This window comes from Caretta caretta, chromosome 18, assembly GCF_965140235.1.
Source record: "Caretta caretta isolate rCarCar2 chromosome 18, rCarCar1.hap1, whole genome shotgun sequence".
Classification (NCBI taxonomy): Eukaryota; Metazoa; Chordata; order Testudines; family Cheloniidae; genus Caretta; species Caretta caretta.
The window spans coordinates 22345669-22367420 of NC_134223.1; the positions used below are offsets into that span (position 1 = coordinate 22345669).

Below are 21752 nucleotides of genomic sequence, written 5' to 3' on the forward strand. Positions count from 1 at the left end.
CCTGCCCCAGCAGGAATCTCTTGCATCGTGTTGCTGCTGCATCCCTGCCCAGAGGCAGCCGCATTTCAGGGCTCAGTGTGCACAGAGGCTGCAGAGGCCTGTTAATGACCGGAAAACAAGCCCATATGTCAGGAGGTGTCTGCGCCCTGGAAACCATGAGCTGATCCACGTGAGCATCATACCGCCTGAGCAGCACACACCTAGCATTACCGCTGGGAAGGAGATTTTCTCCAGAAGTTTTTCACCAGAAAAAGCTGATTTTCCTGGACAGGGTCAGGTTTGACGAATTGACGTTTTGAAACTGCTGAAAGATCCTGTCCCTATGTTTTCAAAATGAAAAGTTCTGGTTTTCAGCTCAAACTGACGTCCCGTTTCGAAACGTAAGTGTATTCATAATTTTTAAAGTGTTCAAAAAATGAAAAAGGTCAAAATCCTAGCAACCCATTTCCACCGACAGGCGCCACAGCCATTCTGACAGTCCATCCCGATTCCCACTGGGAACCTTGTCTGAAATCTCCAATCCTCTCCATTTCCTGCCCAGCTCTGCCTGGAACCCTGGGCCTTTCCCTGTGCCGGGCAGGGCCAGCTCTTCCCAGTCAACATGCAGCCCTGTGGGCCAGGCAGGCAGGGGACAAATGCTGCTGATTGCTGGATGGAGGAGCTGTTTGTTGACTGAGATTCCCCTTATCAGGCAGAAGGCTTTGGATAAGCTGAAACCTTTGCTTGCCAAACAAACAATTGCCCATCAACAGCTCCATTTATTGTCTATATCTGATCTTATCGGTTTGCTCCCTGATAGGGAGAGACATCCCCGAGACCCAGCTACAGTGCTCAAGGTTCAGCAGAGAGGACACAGCACCCCAGGCCCCAGGAGACAAAGAGGGCCCACCGTGATGACCTGCCCGACGCGGGCTGGGCCACTCCGGTGTTTCCCAGCAAGAACCCCACAGCTCTACAGAGAAGCTCCGTTGTCCACGGAGAGGTGAGCCCCGCCGTCTCAGTGTCCTGCAGCGTCAGCTCCTAGAATTCAGCTGCCCACTGCTCAGTACATCAGACGGACTAGTCTCAGCAAAGTGCTTGGTACGGGGCCGCACACAGTCACCTCCCCACCCCACCCAGGTCCCAACAGCTCCGCTGAGCCCCCCGCCCGGCCGCCGCCCAGGTGCCACAATGGCCCTCGCTGCTGGTCAGCCACCTCCCAACTCACCAGGATGTCCACGCTCTCCCGGCGGAAGGGCGGCTGGTCCAGCCTCTCGCCAGCGGGGGTGAAGAGGAAGGTGGAGGCGGAGCCTGAGGAGCGCATGATGGGCAGACTCAGCGATTTGAAGTCTTTCACGGCCTGCTCCACCTTGAGCTCATCGCCGGGTTTGGCTGTGAGGGGAGCACAGGGCAGGGGGTCAGCCGACGGGCACCAGCCTCAGCACCTAAGCGATTGCTATGGGTAGCGGAGCGACCCCCGTGGCTCCTGGCCCAAGGGGAGCACGGCTCACGCAGTGTCCGTGGCACGTGCCAGACGCGCACATCCTGGGCACACGGCTCTGCAGGCTGCAATGGCTGCCCAGTCCCAGCGGGTCCCCACCATGGCTGGGCGTGGCAGACCCTCCTACCTCCCCGGGGGCTGCAGGAAGCCCAGGTCTGTCCCAGTCCGTTAGCCTGAAGCCTAGCCGGATGGCAGCACAGCATGCCCAGCCCTGGCAGGAGCCCACTGGGCACTCGCCCTCGCTGCCACACAAGCAGAGTGCACTCCAGGGGGCTTCATCCTCTCCAGGTGCGGACGCTGGGGCACTGTTCAGACGGTGACCCCTGCTGGACACTGCAGGAATAACGCTATGCCCTGCCTTCCTCCCCGACTCCCCCAGGGGATATGGAATGGGATGTGCAGCCGGGAGCCACTTTGAGTGAGGCCTGGCCCCCTCCCCCAGGTGCAATCTCAGCCGCCCCCACCCTGCAGGCTGGAAAGGCTGCTTGCGCTGGCCCAAGGGAGCTCAGCACCGCGAGTCCTTCTCTCGCTCCCTGGGCAGAGGCTGGATTTGAACCACGCCAGCCCTGACTTGGGCTGAATGGGAACCTGCGTCCCAAGAGGGGAAGGTCCCAAACCCCATTCCCTATGCAGCCCAGGACGCCATGGACCTAGAGCCTAGAGGGCAGCAGAGCCAATTCAAACGTCCCCCCAGAGCCACTTCCTGCAGCGCCTCCTTTGCTGCAGGGCAGTGCGTGGGCTCTGCGCTGGGGGCATCCCCCCTCCCGCCAAGCCATGGGACACACGGGGCCGGGCGGGGCGCACCTTTCACTCTCAGGTAGTGTCCCCCAAAGCGGTACGCTTCGAAGCTGAGCGACAGAGGCGTGTTGGACTGATCCAGATAAATATCCACCTTCGCCAGCTCGATGCCTTTCCTCTCGAACCCCGGCAGCAGCACCTCCCTAGGGGCAGAGAAAGAGACATCGGCCCAACTTCCTCCCTGCCCTGGGGCTGGGCTCAGGGAAGAGGGTCCCGCACCCACTCAGAACAGGAGCGCTGGCCAGGCGCACTGCGTGGGGAAGGAGCTCGGCGGGCAGCGCTGGGGACACGCACAGGGCTCCTGCTGCTGCCACCACTCACCACCCTGCTGGCCTGGGAGCTCAGCGACGCTCTCCCCAAAGCAACCTGCCTGCGAGCAGGCCTGTGCCCAACACACAGCTCAGCTGGTGGCTGGGGAGCAGCCACGGCTCCCACACAAGGGCACCGCTCTCGGCTCTGGCCAGCAGCTACTCGGCCTCGGCAGCTGGCTAGAGCCACAGACACCCTGCTCAGAGCACATGGGAGGAGAAGCTGGCGGGGGACTCTGCAGGGTAACCCGTCACTGCTCCTGGGAGAGGAGGCTGAGGAGATGGCTCTGAGAGATGATGCCCATGGGGAACAGAAGGGTGGCAGGGACCCAGGTTGGGCACGGAGCAGGTTTCTCCATGATCGCGTGGCCAAGTCAAACACAGCAGCCTCCCGGGCACCCCAGACAGGCACAGTGGGTGACAACTCCCTGATGCAGCTCCAGGACACCCCCCAGCAAAGCTCCACAATGGGCAGTGCCAGTCCTGGGGCCCCTCCATTGCTCAGTGCAGGGTGAGCCAGCAGGCCCTGGGCAGGGCACCTATGTGCTCACTAGTCAGCAGCACCCGCCTGCGCCCAGGGAAGCCAGGGCAAGAGGCCAAAGCGAGCAGGGAGCTTCGGGGGGGCGTGGAGCACTGGGCAGTGCCAAGAGCACATCAGCTCCTGGATCAGGGTTAGAGTCCACAGCTGACCACCCTGGGACCCCGAGCCTCTGCACGGCACCCGGAGTCACAGGCCCACTCTTTGCCCCACCCCAGGAGCAGTCCCAGGGTCCCAGCCAGTCTAGCTCGGTGGCCACGACTCACCCCAGGGATTTCTTCTTCATGGCTGGGACGATCTCTGTTTCTATGTCCACATTCAAATCGAACTTCAGGGTGAAGCACTCTTTACTGGGGTCCTGGGGTAGGGGGCAGGAGTTAGCAAAGCCGTTGCCCAAGAGCCATGGACCCAGAGCCGGCCCTCCATCCTGCAGGGTCGGTGCCCCCAGCTTTCACCTGCCTGACTGTGACGAAGTGGGCCTGTTCTTAATGTTTCCTCTGAATAGTGTGGGGGTGCCTCAGTTTCCCCTAGGCAGTTCTTAAGTATCTAGGGGGTGGAGTAAGGGTGTATGATCATTGCAGAGCCCTAGAGGGCAGGTGTGTGCAGGAGTCTGGACACAGAGAATGGCCGACACCCTGTTTCCTGGAAACTGATGGCCTGGGCCCTTCCCCCCCTGCAAGGTGAGAGCTGAAGGGTTGGAGAACAAAGGAATCAGGTGACCTCCTGGCCCGGGAAAGGAACAAAGCCCAGAGGAGGAGGGGCTGGAGGGGGGTTTCAGTTTGGGGCTGGCTGGCACATGGAGTGAAGGGCAGACGGGGTTGTCTGGCTCCCTGCCCCCCAAAATGGACCCAGCTGAGGGGTCCTGTTCTCTGCACCTACAAGCTCTGTGTTAGACCATGTTCCTGTCATCTAATAAACCTTCTGCTTTACTGGCTGGCTGAGAGTCACATCTGACTGCGAAGTTGGGGGGCAGGACCCTCTGGCTTCCCCAGGAGCCCCACCTGAGCGGACTCGCTGGGGGAAGCGCCCAGAGGGGCAGAGGAGGCTGAATGCTCCGAGGTCAGACCCAGGAAGGTGAAGCTGTGTGAGCTGTGTGTCCTGAAGACAGGCTGCTCAGAGAAAGGCGACTGCCCCAGAGTCCTGACTGGCTTCATGGGGAGCAGTTCCAGAGCATCGCCCAGGGACTCCGTGACAACTGGTGGCAGCGGTGGGATGTACTGCACCCCGTGGATGGCGCTTCCTGCAGTAAGTGACTGGGGAGCAGTAACACGAAGGGGGATTGCCGAGGACCAGGCCTGCTGAAGGCTCAGAGAGGAGCGGTTTCGGGGGGCGGTTAACCCCTGGGAGTGTGTGACCAGCGAGAAGGACTGTGCAGTAATGGGGTCCCCCTGGGGACTGCAGTGAGCAGTCTCAGGGGCGGAGGAGCCTGCAGCTTGGCCCGGGGAGAGAGAAGGACTTTTGCAGTAACAGGGTTCCCCTGGGGATTGCAGCAAGCAGTCCAAGGGGCGGAGGAGTCTGCAGCTCGACCCTGGCAAAGAGGTGGTGACCTCGAGAAGGGCTGGCACACTAGGGGTTCTCCCTGGAAACCGTGGGGAGCTGAGAACACACGGGCCTGTGAGTCCACAACAACTTGGGAGGAGCGGAGTGATGGCCTGTCACCGTCTCCTTAAGAAGGACATTGTAACCCTGTGCAGAAAGAGAGGGTTGAGCGTTGGAAAGTTCACCAAAGCAGAGTTAATCGTGCAGCTGGAGGAGGATGATCGCTCTAAGGAACAGATTCCTGACCCCAACTGGGGCTATAGCAGGATCTGGGAGCAGCTGGAGCGGGAGCCAGGCATCGCCAAGACTCCTGTCCCCGACCAGACGGGGGTCTTCACGATCGGGTTCCCCATCGGGGGATCGAGACGGACGGGATTGGAGCGGAGTCTGAGAGAGCAAGAGGACCGTGGGAGACAGCGAGAGCCCGAGAAAGAGCTGCAGAAGCAGCAGCAGGATGAACTGGCGGTGGTGGGGCGGAGAGGCCGAGGGGACCTCCCCGGGGTGAGTGGGGATAGATCCCGGGGGGCCAGTTCCGCAGGGAACCTCGAGACTAAATTGCTGCCCCTAGTTAAGGGGGGGGGTGTGGATGCCCACCTCACTGCCTTTGAGCAGGCTGGAGATCTGAACCAGGGGGACCCTGCGGAAAACCCCGGTGTCTAGCTCCCTTGCTGGGTCCCAAGGCCACAGACTCCATCAGCCAGATGGGTGGGGAGGTGGACAGGCTCCCACTCCTGACCCCAACCTATATGTCTGTGTGGAGTTCCCTGGGGTCAGGCCCCTCGGACCCCCAGTGGGAGCGGAAGGGGATGGTCAATGGGGAGACATTCCTGGGGTGGCGAGATCCTGGGACAGAGAGAACTGGTGTCAGACCCTGGGTGGTGCAGCCTCAGAGGCTGAGGGCCTGTGTGAGCTGGGTGAGGGTCCCAGGGACGAAGCCCCTCGCCCTGCCTATGGCCCAGATCCCTGTGCAGACCCAGGAGGGGTGGGGCTGGCTGGCCGTTGGGGTGCCCCAGGACACCAGCTGCGAGACCCTGTTGTGGGGTGACTGTGTCTCTTTGGGACAGGATCCAGGCCCTGCTCCTGTAACTGCCGAGGGTTTGAATTTGAATCCAGGGAACCAATCGGTGGAGAGGGAAATGGTCAGTGAAAATGCAGATGACCTGGCTGGCAGCAGGGAGGAGCCACTAGGCTCAGGCTACCTGCCTGCCTGTAACCAGACCCCTGGGACTCGGTGGGACAGAGAGATGCTCCCTGCCCCTTGCACACCAGACTGGGGACTCTCGCTGGCTCTGATGCAGTGAGGAAAGCAGTGGCCTGCCCCCACTGGGACAGCAAGGGCAGTGCTGAGCACAGTGGGAGCTGAGACCCCAGCTGAGTGGGGGGAGACACAGGCAGGGCAGGGGATCTGTGGGGAGTGGCAAGGTGCTTGGTAAGGGAAGTTTGGATGAGCCTAGGCAGCCTTGTGAGCTGATGGCTGTGTCCAGTCAGCAGGGTGGGAAGGCGAGGAGAGTGGAAGATGAGAGTCCCTGGACCTTACCTGTTAGCTGGGTGGAGAATTGGGACAGTGAAGGAAATGGGTCTCTGTCTGTCAGGGGTATTGACTTGCCTATGGAGGGAGCTACCCTGATCTCCAAGCAGTTGTCTGTGACCAGCCTTGTGTGCTGGGACAAAGGGAATGAGATCCCAACCTGTGTGTCTGGTAAAGGAGAAAGTGTGTCCGGCTCTTCTTGGTCTGTGGAGCAGACAGAAGGGGCCTTTCAGCCTGTGATGGTTGAGGGTCATGCAGTTGTCTCAGAGCTGGTTCTGGATTCAGCTAAAGCCCAGGAAGGGAAGGGTCCTAAGTTTCTGTCTGCTCGGGAGAATGGCCCTGTAACTAGGTCGCATCCAGTTAGGGTCTATGTAAAATCCCCGAGACCAGACAATTCTGGTGCTTGTATTTTGCCTGTTGCTAGTGTGTTGTTGGAAAGGGTGTAGCAACTCTGTCTAATCAGGGTGAGATCCTAGCCAGGGCACAAGGAGAGCAGGAAGGTGATGTGATTGTGGAACCTACTGAGGGTGTGGAAACCTGTAGCAAGAAGGAAAAGATTCCTGAACTTGTGTGTGGCAAAGGGAAGGAGAATGCTTCTAACCTTTTATCTAGGAAGTCTGTAAGTTTGCATGAAAGGGGATTGTGTAGGAATCCGCCTGATGGGCCAGAGGTGATTCTGGATGTAAGGGAGACCCAGAAAGAGTCTGTAGTTGCTCAGGAAAGTGTTCCCCTAGAGCAAGCCCTAGGTAAAGAGGGTAAGAGCAGAATTTCTGGGAGGGGGTGAATTGTTGCATAGAAAAGCCCTCGGGAAAGGAATCCTCATGGAGTCTTTGCAAGCAGTTTACTGCCACTGAAGGGTGTGAAAGTGATTTAATCAAGAAAGTTTCAGTTCCTAACAGCCAGAAATTTTCTGTTGTGAATGGATCCACTGACTTTCCTGTTGAAAGATCCAGTGTGGAGAGCTTTGAGAAGGTCTCAGATGGAGTGAAAGCTATTAAGAAAGGTATACCGTCCTATAACCAAGTGGCTGTGTTTGGCCAGCTTGTTGGGGAGACAAGGTTGTTGGGAAAGGGATGTCTCCATGCTAGTTCTGTAAGTGAACAGTATGTGGCCCAGGTCAAGATGGGGGCCCTTAACCAAGAGAGCCCGAATTGCAGCCCTCCAGACTGGAGCTCTGGGAGAAAACCCAATCCCAGTTTGACCCCCTGGGGTTTTGGGGTGGCCAAAGGGCATGGGCTGCAGAAACCTTCCCACATGCAGCCTGCTAGTGCTATCGACCACCCCCGACCTAAGGGAGGGCGTGAAACTGGAAGGGCCTGGTGTAACTCCTACCAAGGAACGGGAGAGATGCTGGGGCATCCATGGGAACATTGGTGGCTTCAAACTTCCCCAGGTCACCGGGTAAAGTGACCCCGCTCAGTTCGATCTCGAAGGGGGGAGAGATGTGACGAAGTGGGCCTGTTCTTAATGTTTCCTCTGAATAGTGTGGGGGTGCCTCAGTTTCCCCTAGGCAGTTCTTAAGTATCTAGGGGGTGGAGTAAGGGTGTATGATCATTGCAGAGCCCTAGAGGGCAGGTGTGTGCAGGAGTCTGGACACAGAGAATGGCCGACACCCTGTTTCCTGGAAACTGATGGCCTGGGCCCTTCCCCCCCTGCAAGGTGAGAGCTGAAGGGTTGGAGAACAAAGGAATCAGGTGACCTCCTGGCCCGGGAAAGGAACAAAGCCCAGAGGAGGAGGGGCTGGAGGGGGGTTTCAGTTTGGGGCTGGCTGGCACATGGAGTGAAGGGCAGACGGGGTTGTCTGGCTCCCTGCCCCCCAAAATGGACCCAGCTGAGGGGTCCTGTTCTCTGCACCTACAAGCTCTGTGTTAGACCATGTTCCTGTCATCTAATAAACCTTCTGCTTTACTGGCTGGCTGAGAGTCACATCTGACTGCGAAGTTGGGGGGCAGGACCCTCTGGCTTCCCCAGGAGCCCCACCTGAGCGGACTCGCTGGGGGAAGCGCCCAGAGGGGCAGAGGAGGCTGAATGCTCCGAGGTCAGACCCAGGAAGGTGAAGCTGTGTGAGCTGTGTGTCCTGAAGACAGGCTGCTCAGAGAAAGGCGACTGCCCCAGAGTCCTGACTGGCTTCATGGGGAGCAGTTCCAGAGCATCACCCAGGGACTCCGTGACACTGACCATCAACCCCCCAAATCTGGGCAACTCCATGGCCCCCTCCTTAGTCCCGGCCTGTCTCCTTGCACAGCTGTGCCAGAGCTGGCAGGGGAATCCACCCCTGGTAGGGGGTCCCGCAGACAGCACGGTTGGCACAGGCCTAGCTATGCAGTGAGAGCCGCTCCAGCAGGAATCCGGGGGATGGAGCCCTCGCTAGAATTGGGGATGGGGGCCTGTCACTGGTGGGGTCACCCACACTCTGGCTCTGTGAGGAGCTGGGACAGACAGACAGACTGCAGGCAGGCTACGCTCCCCTGCTGCCCTTCAAACCAGAGCTGCTGAGCGTCGGACCTCACAGCATCCCAAACGGCTCTGGGCAGCAGCCAAGCGAGGCCCCCCTGTCCCAGCATGGGACACTTGCTCCAGGGCTCTGGTTCCATGCCCAGGCCCAGCAGCCCGTCCCCAGAGCCAACTGCCAGGGCCCCATGAGTCACAAAGCAAGAGACAAAGCCGGGCTCCTTACATCCGTGTGTCTGCGCCGGGCTTTCTTCTTGGGGAGCTTCAGCGCCGAGCTCTTCTTGTCCCTACACGGCACAAACACAGTTACAGGGATCACCTGGCACACGGAGCCTGGGCCTGGCACACGGAGCCTGGGCCTGGCAAGAGCAATGGCGGTCAGAGAGCCCCATCCCCCACCCCACGCCGGGACCCAGGGTCTGAGCAGACTCCAAAGCCCCAGGGAAAGCAGCAGCTGCTCCTCCCTATTACTGTCACTGGAACCCGACTCCCAGCCACATTACACCAGGCCCCTTCACCCCATGGTCACCCCAGCTACAGCCAACGGGAGCCGAACCTCCTCGCCTGGAGTAACGTCCCATACGGCCCCTGGCACAGGGCTCTGACCCACTGCGCAGGATCCACGAGTTAGGGATCAGCGGCAGCGAGAAGGGAGGGGGAGCAGGGCAGGGCAGCAGTTGGGGCTGGAGAAATGAGCAGAGGGTCTCAGGTGACCCCCTGCACAGAGATAGCCAGCGCTCTACAGTGGTTCATTCAGTCTTTGAGACAAGCCCCCGGCCCTGGGGAGGCATCAGCGCATCCAGACCATACTCTGCAGCCTTAGACCTGGTGTCTTGATTGTTAAGTGCAGCTGCCCAGTGTCCCCGTACCCAGGTCCCCCTGCCCCTTGAGCCCCGGCATCCGCTGCCTCTGGGACCCATCTTGTCTGCTGCCCAGGAGACGGAAGCACCACCGCTAGCCCTTCACATGAACATACTCACCCTTTCCCATCCACTAGCCCTTCGTCCTCCTCCTCCACGTCGGAGGCAGGGCTGGTGCGTGGGGGGCATGACCGTGTGGATACGTTCCGGGCCAGAATGGAACCTGCAACCAGGAATGACGGATGAGTCACCCAGGAGACCGAGCCCCGTCAGATCCCGGGCACAGGTCGACTCCCTAGTCCCTAGGCTCAGCACTCCTGCCCGGCAGCTCTAGGGCTGGGAGACTGGGGCCTTTGCAGCCGCATGGGGAAACCTCTCCTGCTGCCTCTGCCAACAGCCCCATCGCTGCTCCCTCCGCTGACAGGCCGCGCCATCCACGAGGATCCGTTCCCCTGCCTGGTGCTCTGCTGGCAAGAAGCCCTGCGGAGGGGCATTTGGCGTGGCAGGGCTTGAGGGGAGCATTCTGGGAGGCTGAGCCCTTGGGAACAGGCCCCCAGGACGAGAACAGGGCAAATCCCCGCAGCGGGGAGGAGGAGCCCCTGGGACGAGGCCAGCTGAGGAGGGAGCACCATCGCTGACCGTGCCCCACGGGGAAGGAGGGTTATGTTCACCAGGCCCCAGCCACCCCCAGGGCCAAGGCTCTCACCTTGGGGGGGCAGGTCGAAGCGGATGTGCCCATCAAAGTGCATGGTGCCGTGGAACTTGTGGTCACAGGCCTCACAGAGATTCAGGGGACTGCTGTGGTTCACCTGCTGGCACTCGGCGTGGTGACATACCTGCAAGAGGTGAGAGGCCATTGGACAGAGCCCTGACCCGCTACCAGCGGGCTGGAGATGCAGGGTGAGCCAGAGACCAGGCTGCCTGCTGGTTACACCAGGTCCCTTCACTGCTCCCTGCAGTAAAGGGGCTGCAGTGCCAATGGATCCAACCACTGGGATTTCCCCGGCAGGCAGAGCCAGACACCTTCCCTGGCATACCCCCGTGCCACCGCCATACGGGCCCCAGGCTATGACCAGAATGGGCTCCAGCTACCGCCCCCTCCCTGCCCGGGGGCAGGGCAGCCAGGCACAGCCCAGAAGCGGTTCTAACCCACAGCGTGGTCCAGCTCCTGGGCCTGGCAATGAGAGGGGAGCCCAAAGGCCCCTGTGGCTGCCACCTACTGCCACTCCCAAGGGAAGGAGCATCATGCCCTAGTGGAGCAGGGTGGCAGGCCTGGGGCCGGCCAGCCCTGGTTACTAGGAGCCACACCTGGGAGAGGTCAGGTGATTTCCCGACAAATGGGCAGGAAACTGCAGCAAAGGGGGAGTGTGCTCGGAACAAGTCAGGGCTAGCCGAGCCTCCTGGGAGTTAGGTAGGGCCTGGGAGTGGCCTGCCAAAGGAAGGGCCCTGACAGACACCTTGTTTGGGGTGGGCTGATGGACAGACTTGGTTCTGGGATTTGGAGTTAGGTTTGGGGTTTATTTTATATTAATCAACCCAGCCCCCAAGGATGGGTATTTGTGACCACAAAATCCTGGGTGAAGTTTTATTTGACGAGTCCAAGGGGGGAAACTGAGGCAGGCTGCCTGTAGCATGACCCGAGGGGACGCTCAGGAGGCCCACTTACACCAAGCTACAGGAGCTTTCTGGGCATCTGCAGTTAGTCATCTCAGCTCTGTCTGCCCCCGCAGCCTACACTCACATGAAGCCTCCCCCAGGGTCAGGTCGGGCTTGGCCAGGCCAGGCCACCTGCAGCCAGCATGGGAGATCAGGGCACAGCTCAGCCCTCTGCTCACAGGCCAGCAGGGACGACAGGCAAAGGGAACTTTTCTCTCTTGCACAGTCAAATCTCCTGAGCTGTTAGAAACTGCCCATCCATACGACACCAAGCAAAGGCCTGGGCCATCCCGAAGGCACTGAACCTGAGACAGATAGACAGACTGAGGAGCAGGGCATGGGCTGTCCCTCTACAGAGGCTAGAGCCTCCTGTAGCCACTGGACTAGGAAGTGACGCTGCCTGGTTTCTGCCCCCTCTCTCGGAGCCCCTGCTCCGCTCAGCGCTAGAGGGTGAGACCAAGGAGCCATCCCCATGGCCCAGCATCCCTGGGAGGAGAAATGTGATCAGAGGATGGGAGGGAGGCAGACAGACCCTTGCTGGGAAAAGAAGTGCTGGCCCATCACACTCTTGTCCTGTTGTCACGGAGTGTGGGGGAGTCCAGGCCCTGCACCCCTCTTCCTGGGATTCACTGAGACTCTCAGCCAGCCAGTAAAACAGAAGGTTTATTGGACAACAGGAACACAGTCCAAAACAGAGCTCAGTCAAGTCCTTCTGGGGGAGCAGGGAGCTTAGACCCCAGCCCTGGGGTTCCCTGCATTCCTCCATCCAGCCCCAAACTGAAACTCTCTCCAGCCCCTCCTCCTCTGGGCTTTGTCCCTTTCCCGGGCCAGGAGGTCACCTGATTCCTTTGTTCTCCAACCCTTTAGCTCTCACCTTGCAGGGAGGAAGGGCCAGGCCATCAGTTGCCAGGAAACAGGGTGTCGGCCATTCTCTGTGTCCAGACCCCTGCACACACCTGCCCTCTAGGGCTCTGCAATGATCATACACCCTTACCCCACCACCTAGACACTTAAGAACTGCCTAGGGGAAACTGAGGCACCCCCACACTATTCAGAGGAAACATTAAGAACAGTCCCACTTCGTCACATCTCTCCCCCATTCGAGATCGAACTGAGTGGGGTCACTTTAGCTGGTGACCTGGGGAAGTTCGAAGCCACCAACGTTCCCATGGATGCCCCAGCATCTCTCCCATTCCTTGGTAGGAGTTACACCAGGCCCTTCCAGTTTCACGCTCTCCCTTAGGTCGGGGGTGGTCGATAGCACTTGCAGGTCACACTTGGGAAGGTTTATGCGGCCCGTGCCCTTTGGCCACCCCAAAAGCCCAGGGGGTCAAACTGGGATTGGGTCTTCTCCCCAACAAGCTGGCCAAACACAGCCACTTGGTTATAGGACTGTTTAACTTTCTTAACAGCTTTCACTCCATCTGAGACCTTCTCAGAGCTATCCACACTGGATCTTTCAACAGGAAAGTCAGTGGATCCATTCACAACAGAAAATTTCTGGCAGTTAGGAACTGAAACTTTCTTGATTAAATCCCTTTCACACCCTTCAGTTGCAGTAAACTGCTTGCAAAGACTCCATGAGGATTCCTTTCCTTAGGGCTTTTCTATGCAACAATTCACCCCTCACAGAAATTCTGCTCTTACCCTCTTCTCCTAGGGCTTGCTCTAGAGGGACACTTTCCTGAGCAACAACAGACTCTTTCTGGGTCTCCCTTACATCCAGAATTACCTCTGGCCCATCCGGCGGATTCCTACACAATCCCCTTTCAGGCAAACTTACAGACTTCCTAGATAAAAGGTCAGAAGCCTTCTCCTTCCCTTTGCCACCCACAAGTTCAGGAATCTTTTCCTTCTTGCTACAGGTTTCTACACCCTCAGTAGGTAACACAATCACATCATCTTCATGCTCTCCTTGTGTCCTGGCTAGGATCTCACCCTGATTAGACAGACTTGCTACACCCTTTCCCAACAACACACTAGCAACAGAATTGTCTAGGCTCTGGGATTTTACATAGACACTAACTGGATGCAACCTAGTTACAGGGCCATTCTCCCTAGCAGACCCAAACTTAGGACCCTTCCCTTCCTGGGCTTTAGCTGAATCCAGAACAAACTCTGAGACAACTGCACGACCCTCAACCATCACAGGCTGAAAGGCCCCTTCTGTCTGCTCCACAGACAAAGAAGAGCCGGACACACTTTCTCCTTTCCCAGACACACAGCTTGGGATCTCATTCCCCTGGTCCCAGCACACAAGGCTGCTTGGAGACCAGGGTAGTTCCCTCCACAGGCAAGTCAATACCCCTGACAGACACAGGCACATTTCCTTCACTGTCACACTTCTCCACCCAACTAACAGGCAAGGGCCAGGGACACTCAGCTTCCACTCTCCTCGCCTTCCCACCCTGCTGACTAGACACAGCCCTCAGCTCACAAGGCTGCCTAGGCTCATCCAGACTTTCCTTACCGAGCACCTTGCCCCTCTCAACAGATCCCCTGCCCTGCCTGTGTCTCCCCCCACTCAGCTGGGTCTCAGCTCCCACTGTGCTCAGCGCTGCCCTTGCTGTCCCAGTGGGGTAGGCAGCGAGCTCGCTGCTTTCCTCACTGCATCAGAGCCAGCGTGAGCCCCCTCCGGTGTGCAAGGGGGGCGGGGAGCCCCAGGGGTCTGGTTACAGGCAGGCAGGTAGCCTGAGCCTAGCCGCTCCTCCCCCCTGCCAGCCAGGTCATCTGCCTTTTCACTGACCATTTCCCTCTCCACCGATTGGTTCCCTGGATTCAAATTCAAACCCTTGGGAGTTACAGGAGCAGGGCCTGGATCCTGTCCCAAAGAGACACAGTCACCCCACAACAGGGTCTCGCAGCTGGTGTCCCCAACAACCAGCCAGCCCCACCCCTCCTGGGTCTGCACAGGGATCTGGGCCATAGCCAGGGCGAGGGGCTTCGTCCCTGGGACCCTCACCCAGCTCACACAGCCCCTCAGTATCTGAGGCTGCACCACCCAAGGCCTGACAACATTTCTCTCTGTCCCAGGATCTCGCCACCCCAGGAATGTCTCCCCATTGACCATCACCTTCCGCTCCCACTGGAGGTCTGAGGGGCCTGGCCCCAGGAAACTCCACAGACATATAGGTTGGGGTCAGGAGTGGGAGCCTGTCCACCTCCCCACCCATCGGGCTGACGGAGTCGATGGCCTTGGGACCCAGCAAGGGAGCTAGACGCCGGGGCTTTTCCGCAGGGTCCCCCTGGTTCAAATCTCCAGCCTGCTCAAAGGCAGTGGGGTGGCATCCACATCCCCCCCTCCTTAACCAGGGGCAGCAATTTAGTCTCGAGGTTCCCTGCGGAACTGGCTCCCCGGGGTCTATCCCCACTCACTCCTGCGAGGTCCCCTAGGCCTCTCCGCTCCCCCACCGCCAGTTCATGCTGCTGCTGCTTCTTCTGCAGCTCTTTCTCGGGCTCTCGCTGCCTCTCACAGTCCTCTTGCTCTCTCGGACTCAGCTCCAATCCCGTCCGTCTCCGATCCCCCGATGGGGAACCCCATTGTGAAGACTCTCTTCTGGTTGGGGACAGGAGTCTTGGCAATGCCTGGCTACCACTCCAGCTGCTCCCAGATCCTGCTATAGCCCCATTTGGGGTCAGGAATCTGTTCCTTAGCGCGGTCATCCTCCTCCAGCTGCACGATGAACTGTGCTTTGGTGAACTTTCCAATGCTCAATCCTTTCTTTCTGCACAGGGTTACAATGAATGTCCTTCTTAAGGAGACGGTGACAGGCCCTCACTCCGCTCTTCCCAAGTTGTTGTGGACTCACAGGCCTGTGTGCTCTCAGCTCCCCACGGTTTCCAGGGAGAACCCCTAGTGTGCCAGCCCTTCTCGAGGTCACCTCCTCTTTGCCAGGGTTGAGCTGCAGACTCCTCCGCCCCTTGGACTGCTCGCTGCAATCCCCAGGGGAACCCTGTTACTGCACAGTCCTTCTCAATGGTCACACACTCCCAGGGGTTAACCGCCCCCCGAAACTGCTCCTCTCTGACCCTTCAGCACACCTGGTCCCCGTCAATCCCCCTTCGTTTTACTGCTCCCCAGTCACTTACTGCAGGAAGTACCATCCATGGGGTGCAGTAGATCCCACCCCTGCCACCAGTTGTCACGGAGTGTGGGGGAGTCCAGGCCCTGCACCCCTCTGGCTCCCAGCCAGCCCCAAACTGGACCCAGCTGAGGGGTCCTGTTCTCTGTACCTACAAGCTCTGTTTTAGACCATGTTCCTGTCGTCTAATAAACCTTCTGTTTTACTGGCTGGCTGAGAGTCATGTCTGACTGCGAAGTTGGGGTGCAGGACCCTCTGGCTTCCCCAGGAGCCCCACATGAGCGGACTCGCTGGGGGAAGCGCACAGAGGGGAAGAGGATGCTGAATGCTCCGAGGTCAGACCCAGAAAGGGGGAAGCTGTGTGAGCTGTGTGTCCTGCAGACAGGCTGCTCACAGAAAGGAGACTGCCCCAGAGTCCTGACTGGGTTCATGGGGAGCAGTTCCAGAACATCACCCAGGGACTCCGTGGCACCTACCCATCTCACCCCTCAGCACAGACCCCAGCCCCCCTCCCTGCCTACAGCTCAGCACACTCCTGCTACCCACCCCACCGTACTCACGGCTCCCAGCTGCTGGGCCAGGCGCCCCCCATGCTGCCAGCTGGACGAAGCCCTAGATCACCAGCCTCACTTTCCTGGGCCGATAGCTATTGTATCCCATACACCCAGCACGCAGAAGCAGCGGCCGGCTCGCTCTGGAAGCTGCTTTGTGTTTGAAATATCGGTGTCCCCATAGCAGGACTAAGGAAACAAGTGTCTGCAACGAAACAATGCTCGTGAGCCGACCCATTTCCTCCGATTGTGCGCTGGGCCTGAGCCTCCTTCGGGCCATGACACAGCGAGAGGGGTTATTTTTAAACACACGGCTGAGGCCTGACCATGCCACGCAGTCTGGGTCCCTCGGGGCCAGCGCTCACTTGCCTGTCAGCTGTGGGGCATGGCACCTAACACGCTCAACATGCGCTTGGGTTCAGAACCAGGGACTCCTCTGTGCGAGGACCCTCCTGCTGGGGGCTGTCCAGCGAGCATCCAAGCCTCCTCGGGGAAGCACCCCTTAGCCACTTGCCGGGTGTCCGTACTGGCCCAGCCCCATGGTTCCCCCCATTCAGCAGAGACAAGCCAGCCCGACCTGCCGTACATGGCATCTCTACTGCTCTGTGGGGCGGGATCTCTCCCTGCCCCCGCCCGCCCCACAGGGAGCAGAGCAGCAGGAACAGGCTCTCCTCCACTGGCCACAGCCTGGACAGCCCCAGCAGCATGCAGGCATGTCATGCCAGGGCATCCCACAGTGGAGCAAGGTGCACAAAGGGCTCAGGCCTGCACGCTGGGCGACGGGCTCATAGTGCTGAGCTCCCTCTTCCTGCCAGCAGCTGCAGGAACAGCCTCAGCGGCTGCAGCCAAGGGAGGCCATTAGCACACAACTCACAGTCTGCGGGCAAGGTCAGGCTGTCCGCGCAATCCCCGCTCAGCCCAGACAGCAGCGACAGGGGTAGGATATGGCTGGCGAGCCCCCAAGCACCTCCAGCCCCGGGCACTGCCCGAGAGACCGGTGTAGGGAGGCAGGCTGCAAGGGGCTGTGCAGAACATGGCCTGGGCTCAGGGCTGGGGTACCCAGCAGCACCCTGTGCCTATGGAGTTAATCCCTGGCACGCTGGTATATCCAGAGAGCTGCTCAGAAGAGAATCCGGTGGAGGGAGAGACTGGGCCAGGGGCCTGCCTGCAACAGGGCCAGGGGTCACCTTTTGGGCTGGTTGCCAGGTCTGGGACATGCAGTCAGGGCTTAATCTGTGCCAGGGCTTGGCAGGGCTGAGCCCCACGAGGCACCTCTCGGCTTGCTGCATTCGTAATGAGCCCTGGCACCTCTTTCATTACAAATTAACCTCTGCCTGTGGCTATGGCCAGTGCTGCACCCCGGCGGAGGGACCCCTCCCTATGTAGGGTTGGTCTGAGCCCCTGCAGCCCAGTTACCTGCACAGCAAGGAGGTCCCCGTTGCAACCAGCTTGCTCCCCTCCCCCACCCTAAGCTTGTCTGGGGGATCCCCCAACAGGCCTTGGGAGTGCCACCAGCTTTCATTTCACGAGAATTCACAAGAGAGCTGCAGGATTTTCACCATTCTTCACTACAACATGCAGATTTGACACCTCGGGGAGAGGAGTCAGGCAGTCAGAGGTGGAGTCTGCCTACATTCATGGCCACTCAGGACGTTTTTGGCCTCAGAGCCGTTCACGCTGGGGCTCCCGTCATGACAGCTGGAGAAGATGACACACAGCGAGGGAGGCAGGCCCAGGCAGGGGCCAGACAGAGGACACGTATGGCCCTTGGGAACACGGAGGATAGCAGGAATGCTCAGTCCCATCTTCCTGAGGCAGGACTCCCCGGGGGGAAGCAGAGGGGGCCTGTCGGTCTATGGAGTAAGGCAGGGGAAGAGTCCACCCCACACACCTCCAACCCCACCCCAACTTCCTGCCCTCCTTCCGATCCCGTAGGTTCCCACCCCACCCCCCACCCTCCCGCTGACATCAGGGCTGAGGTGCTTTCACGAGTCCAGAGGCTGGTGCTGTGACGAAGTGGGACTGTTCTTAATGTTTCCTCTGAATAGTGTGAGGGTGCCTCAGTTTCCCCTATGCAGTTCTTAAGTATCTAGGTGGTGGGGTAAGGGTGTATGATCATTACAGAGCCCTAGAGGGCAGGTGTGTGCAGGGGTCTGGACACAGAGAATGGCCGACACCCTGTTTCCTGGCAACTGATGGCCTGGGCCCTTCCCCCCCTGCAAGGTGAGAGCTAAAGGGTTGGAGAACAAAGGGATCAGGTGACCTCCTGGCCCGGGAAAGGGACAAACCCCAGAGGAGGAGGGGCTGGAGGGAGTTTCAGTTTGGGGCTGGCTGGGGACGAGGAGTGAAGGGCAGATGTGGTTGTCTGGCTCACTGCCCCCCAAAATGGACCCAGCTGAGGGGTCTGGTTCTCTGCACCTACAAGCTCTGTGTTAGACCATGTTCCTGTCGTCTAATAAACCTCTATTTTACTGGCTGGCTGAGAGTCATGTCTGACTGCGAAGTTGGGGGGCAGGACCCTCTGGCTTCCCCAGGAGCCCCACCTCAGCGGAGTCGCTGTGGGAAGCGCACGGAGGGGCAGAGGATGCTGAATGCTCTGAGGTCAGAACCAGGAAGGGGAAAGCCATTTACAACACACACTTTGCTTCTCTACAAAAGAAAAAGGACACTAAACTTTCTAAACTACTACATGCCACAAGGGGCCACAGCAATGGTTCCCTCAACCCACCCCGCAATGTTGTTAATCTATCCAACTATACTCTTAGCCCAGCAGAAGCAGCTGTCCTATCTCAGGGCCTCTCCTTCTGCCCCTCCACCCCCACAAACATGATACAGTTCTGTGGTGACCTAGAATCCTATTTTCGACATCTCCGACTCAAGGAATATTTCCAACACACCTCTGAACAACATACTAATCTACAGAGACCTCCCTACCAACACTACAAAAAGAAGGATTCTGGGTGGACTCCTCCTGAAGGTCGAGACAGCAGACTGGATTTCTACATAGAGTGCTTCCGCCGACGTGCACGGGCTGAAATTGTGGAAAAGCAGCATCACTTGCCCCATAACCTCAGCCGTGCAGAACACAATGCCATCCCCAGCCTCAGAGACAACTCTGACATCATAATCACAAAGGCTGACAAAGGAGGTGCTGTCGTCGTCATGAATAGGTCGGAATATGAACAAGAGGCTGCTCGGCAGCTCTCCAACACCACTTTCTACAAGCCATTACCCTATGATCCCACTGAGAGTTATCAAAAGAAACTACAGCATTTGCTCAAGAAACTTCCTGAAAAAGCACAAGATCAAATCCGCACAGACACACCCCTGGAACCCCGACCTGGGATATTCTATCTGCTACCCAAGATCCATAAACCTGGAAATCCTGGGCGCCCCATCATCTCAGGCATTGGCACCCTGACAGCAGGATTGTCTGGCTATGTACATTCCCTCCTCAGGCCCTACGCTACCAGCACTCCCAGCTACCTTCGAGACACCACTGACTTCCTGAGGAAACTACAATCCATGGGTGATCTTCCTGAAAACACCATCCTGGCCACTATGGATGTCGAAGCCCTCTACACCAACATTCCACACAAAGATGGACTACAAGCCGTCAAGAACACTATCCCCGATACTGTGACGGCTAACCTGGTGGCTGAACTTTGTGACTTTGTCCTTACCCATAACCATTTTATATTTGGGGACAATGTATACCTTCAAATCAGCGGCACTGCTATGGGTACCCGCATGGCCCCACAGTATGCCAACATTTTTATGGCTGAATTAGAACAATGCTTCCTCAGCTCTCGTCCCCTAACGCCCCTACTCTACTTGGGCTATATTGATGACATCCTCATCATCTGGACCCATGGAAAAGAAGTCCTTGAGGAATTCCACCATGATTTCAACAATTTCCATCCCACCATCAACCTCAGCCTGGACCAGTCCACACGAGAGATCCACTTCCTGGACACTACAGTGCTAATAAACGATGGTCACATAAACACCACCCTATACCGGAAACCTACTGACCGCTATTCCTACCTACATGCCTCCAGCTTTCACCCTGACCACACCACACGATCCATCATCTACAGCCAAGCTCTGCCATGTACATTGGTCAAACTGGACAGTCTAAACGTAAAAGCATAAATGGACACAAATCAGATGTCAAGAATTGTAACATTCATAAACCAATCGGAGAACACTTCAATCTCTCTGGTCACTCGATTTCTGAACTCAAAGTGACTATCCTTCAACAAAAAAACTTTGAAAACAGACTCCAGCGAGAGACTGCTGAATTGGAATTAATTTGCAAATTGAATACAATTAACTTAGGCTTGAATAGAGACTGGGTGTGGCTAAGTCATTATGCAAGGTAACCTATTTCCCCTTGTTTTTTCCTACCCCCCTCCCCGCCCCCCAGACGTTCTTGTTAAATCCTGGATTTGTGCTGGAAATGGCCCACCTTGATTATCATACACACTGTAAGGAGAGTGATCACTTTAGATAAGCTATTACCAACAGGAGAGTGGGTTTTGTGGGGGCGGGGGGGGGGGGGGGGGAGAAAACCTGGATTTGTGCCGGAAATGGCCCACCTTGATTATCATACACATTGTAAGGAGAGTGATCACTTTAGATAAGCTATTACCAGCAGGAGAGTGGGGTGGGGGAGAGAAAACGTTTTGTAGTGATAAACACCCATTTTTTTCACGGTCTGTGTGTATAAAAACATCTTCTGTATTTTCCACAGTATGCATCCGATCAAGTGAGCTGTAGCTCACGAAAGCTGATGCTCAAATAAATTGGTTAGTCTCTAAGGTGCCACAAGTACTCCTTTTCTTTGTATGAGCTTTGTGTCCTGCAGACAGGCTGCTCACAGAAAGGAGACTTCCCCAGAGTCCTGACTGGCTTCATAGGGAACAGTTCCAGAGCATCGCCCAGGGACTCCATGACAGGTGCATCCTGTCCGCTCCCTTCTATGGCACCACAGCCTGGAGCATCCCCTGGGCTTCCTGGACTATCTGGGTGTGCGACTCAGTGCTGGCCAGTCCAGAGAGCCCTGCCCCAGCAGGAGCTGCACCGTGCTCTCTACTGGGAGCTGCCTTTCTAAGGGCCGAGCTGGGCCATGCCAGGAGTCTTCCTCAGTGTTGGGCTGATGGGCAGGCCGTGCTGAGCTGGGCCAGGCCAGGACCCATCTTCCCCAGGTGGGGCATGAAGCCACATGGAGCTGGGCCAAGCCAGCAGCAGTCTCCTCCAGGCTGGGTTGGAAGGTGGTGCCATACAGAGCAGAGCCAGGCCAAGAGCCGTCTCCCCAGGCTAGGCCGGAGGGGAACGGTGCTGAGCTGGTCTGGGTTATGATTCAACTCCCTGAAGTCTCTTCCTCCAGCATGAACATCTGTTCCCGCAAGTTCTCCTTTCCAGGCTCTTCCAAAGCTCAGACCCTTCCCCGGACTCCGCCAGGGGCAAGCAGCCCCGTGCGGAGTGCGGCTGGAGAATCAGCTCTCCTGGCCTGCACTCCCATGGGTATAGCCTGAGCCTTCCCACACAGCTCCAATCTGCTCCCATGCCCTGAACCCCAGCTCCCATGCTCCCCACCCTCAGTCAGCACACCAGGGAGGCGCTCAGTTCTGGGGAGGTGCAGTCACAGAGCAGAAAGCACTAGGCTATCTCAGAGGTCAGTGCAGGCAGCTCGCAGGATGCTCCCTGCAGTGCACTCAGTCCCACCAGGGTCAAACCCGGGGCCCTGCATTCACTGCACTCCAGTGACGATGGGCTCATAGCAAAGGGACACAGGCCCTGGATCCGCACCAATGACAGGCTCAGAAGGGCTGTGGGTACCACTCCTGGGCCCGTGATCACCCCATGGTGCCACAGAGCCCACCGCTGCAGGGTGCAGATCCACCCTGAGAGGTGCTGCCACGTCCAGAGAGCAACAGGTCTAAGGAGGGAGGTGGA

General features: G+C 58.1%; 1 protein-coding gene across 9 annotated transcripts in view; it reads right to left on the reverse strand.

The window, feature by feature from the left end:
- The window catches only part of PLEKHG5 (pleckstrin homology and RhoGEF domain containing G5), a 133275-nt gene that overhangs the window by 22740 nt on the left and 88783 nt on the right, over positions 1-21752 (reverse strand). For 8 of the 9 annotated variants that reach the window (XM_048825215.2, XM_048825217.2, XM_048825218.2 and 5 more), the window contains 6 exons: positions 10209-10338; positions 9623-9725; positions 8869-8929; positions 3391-3482; positions 2285-2421; positions 1208-1371 (listed from right to left, as the gene is read on the reverse strand). In XM_048825215.2, the coding sequence (XP_048681172.2) occupies positions 1208-1371; positions 2285-2421; positions 3391-3482; positions 8869-8929; positions 9623-9725; positions 10209-10338 (687 nt within the window). Of the gene's footprint in view, positions 1-1207; positions 1372-2284; positions 2422-3390; positions 3483-8868; positions 8930-9622; positions 9726-10208; positions 10339-15800; positions 15936-21752 lie in introns of those variants that run through there. The other variant, XM_048825219.2, reaches the window with a different exon arrangement.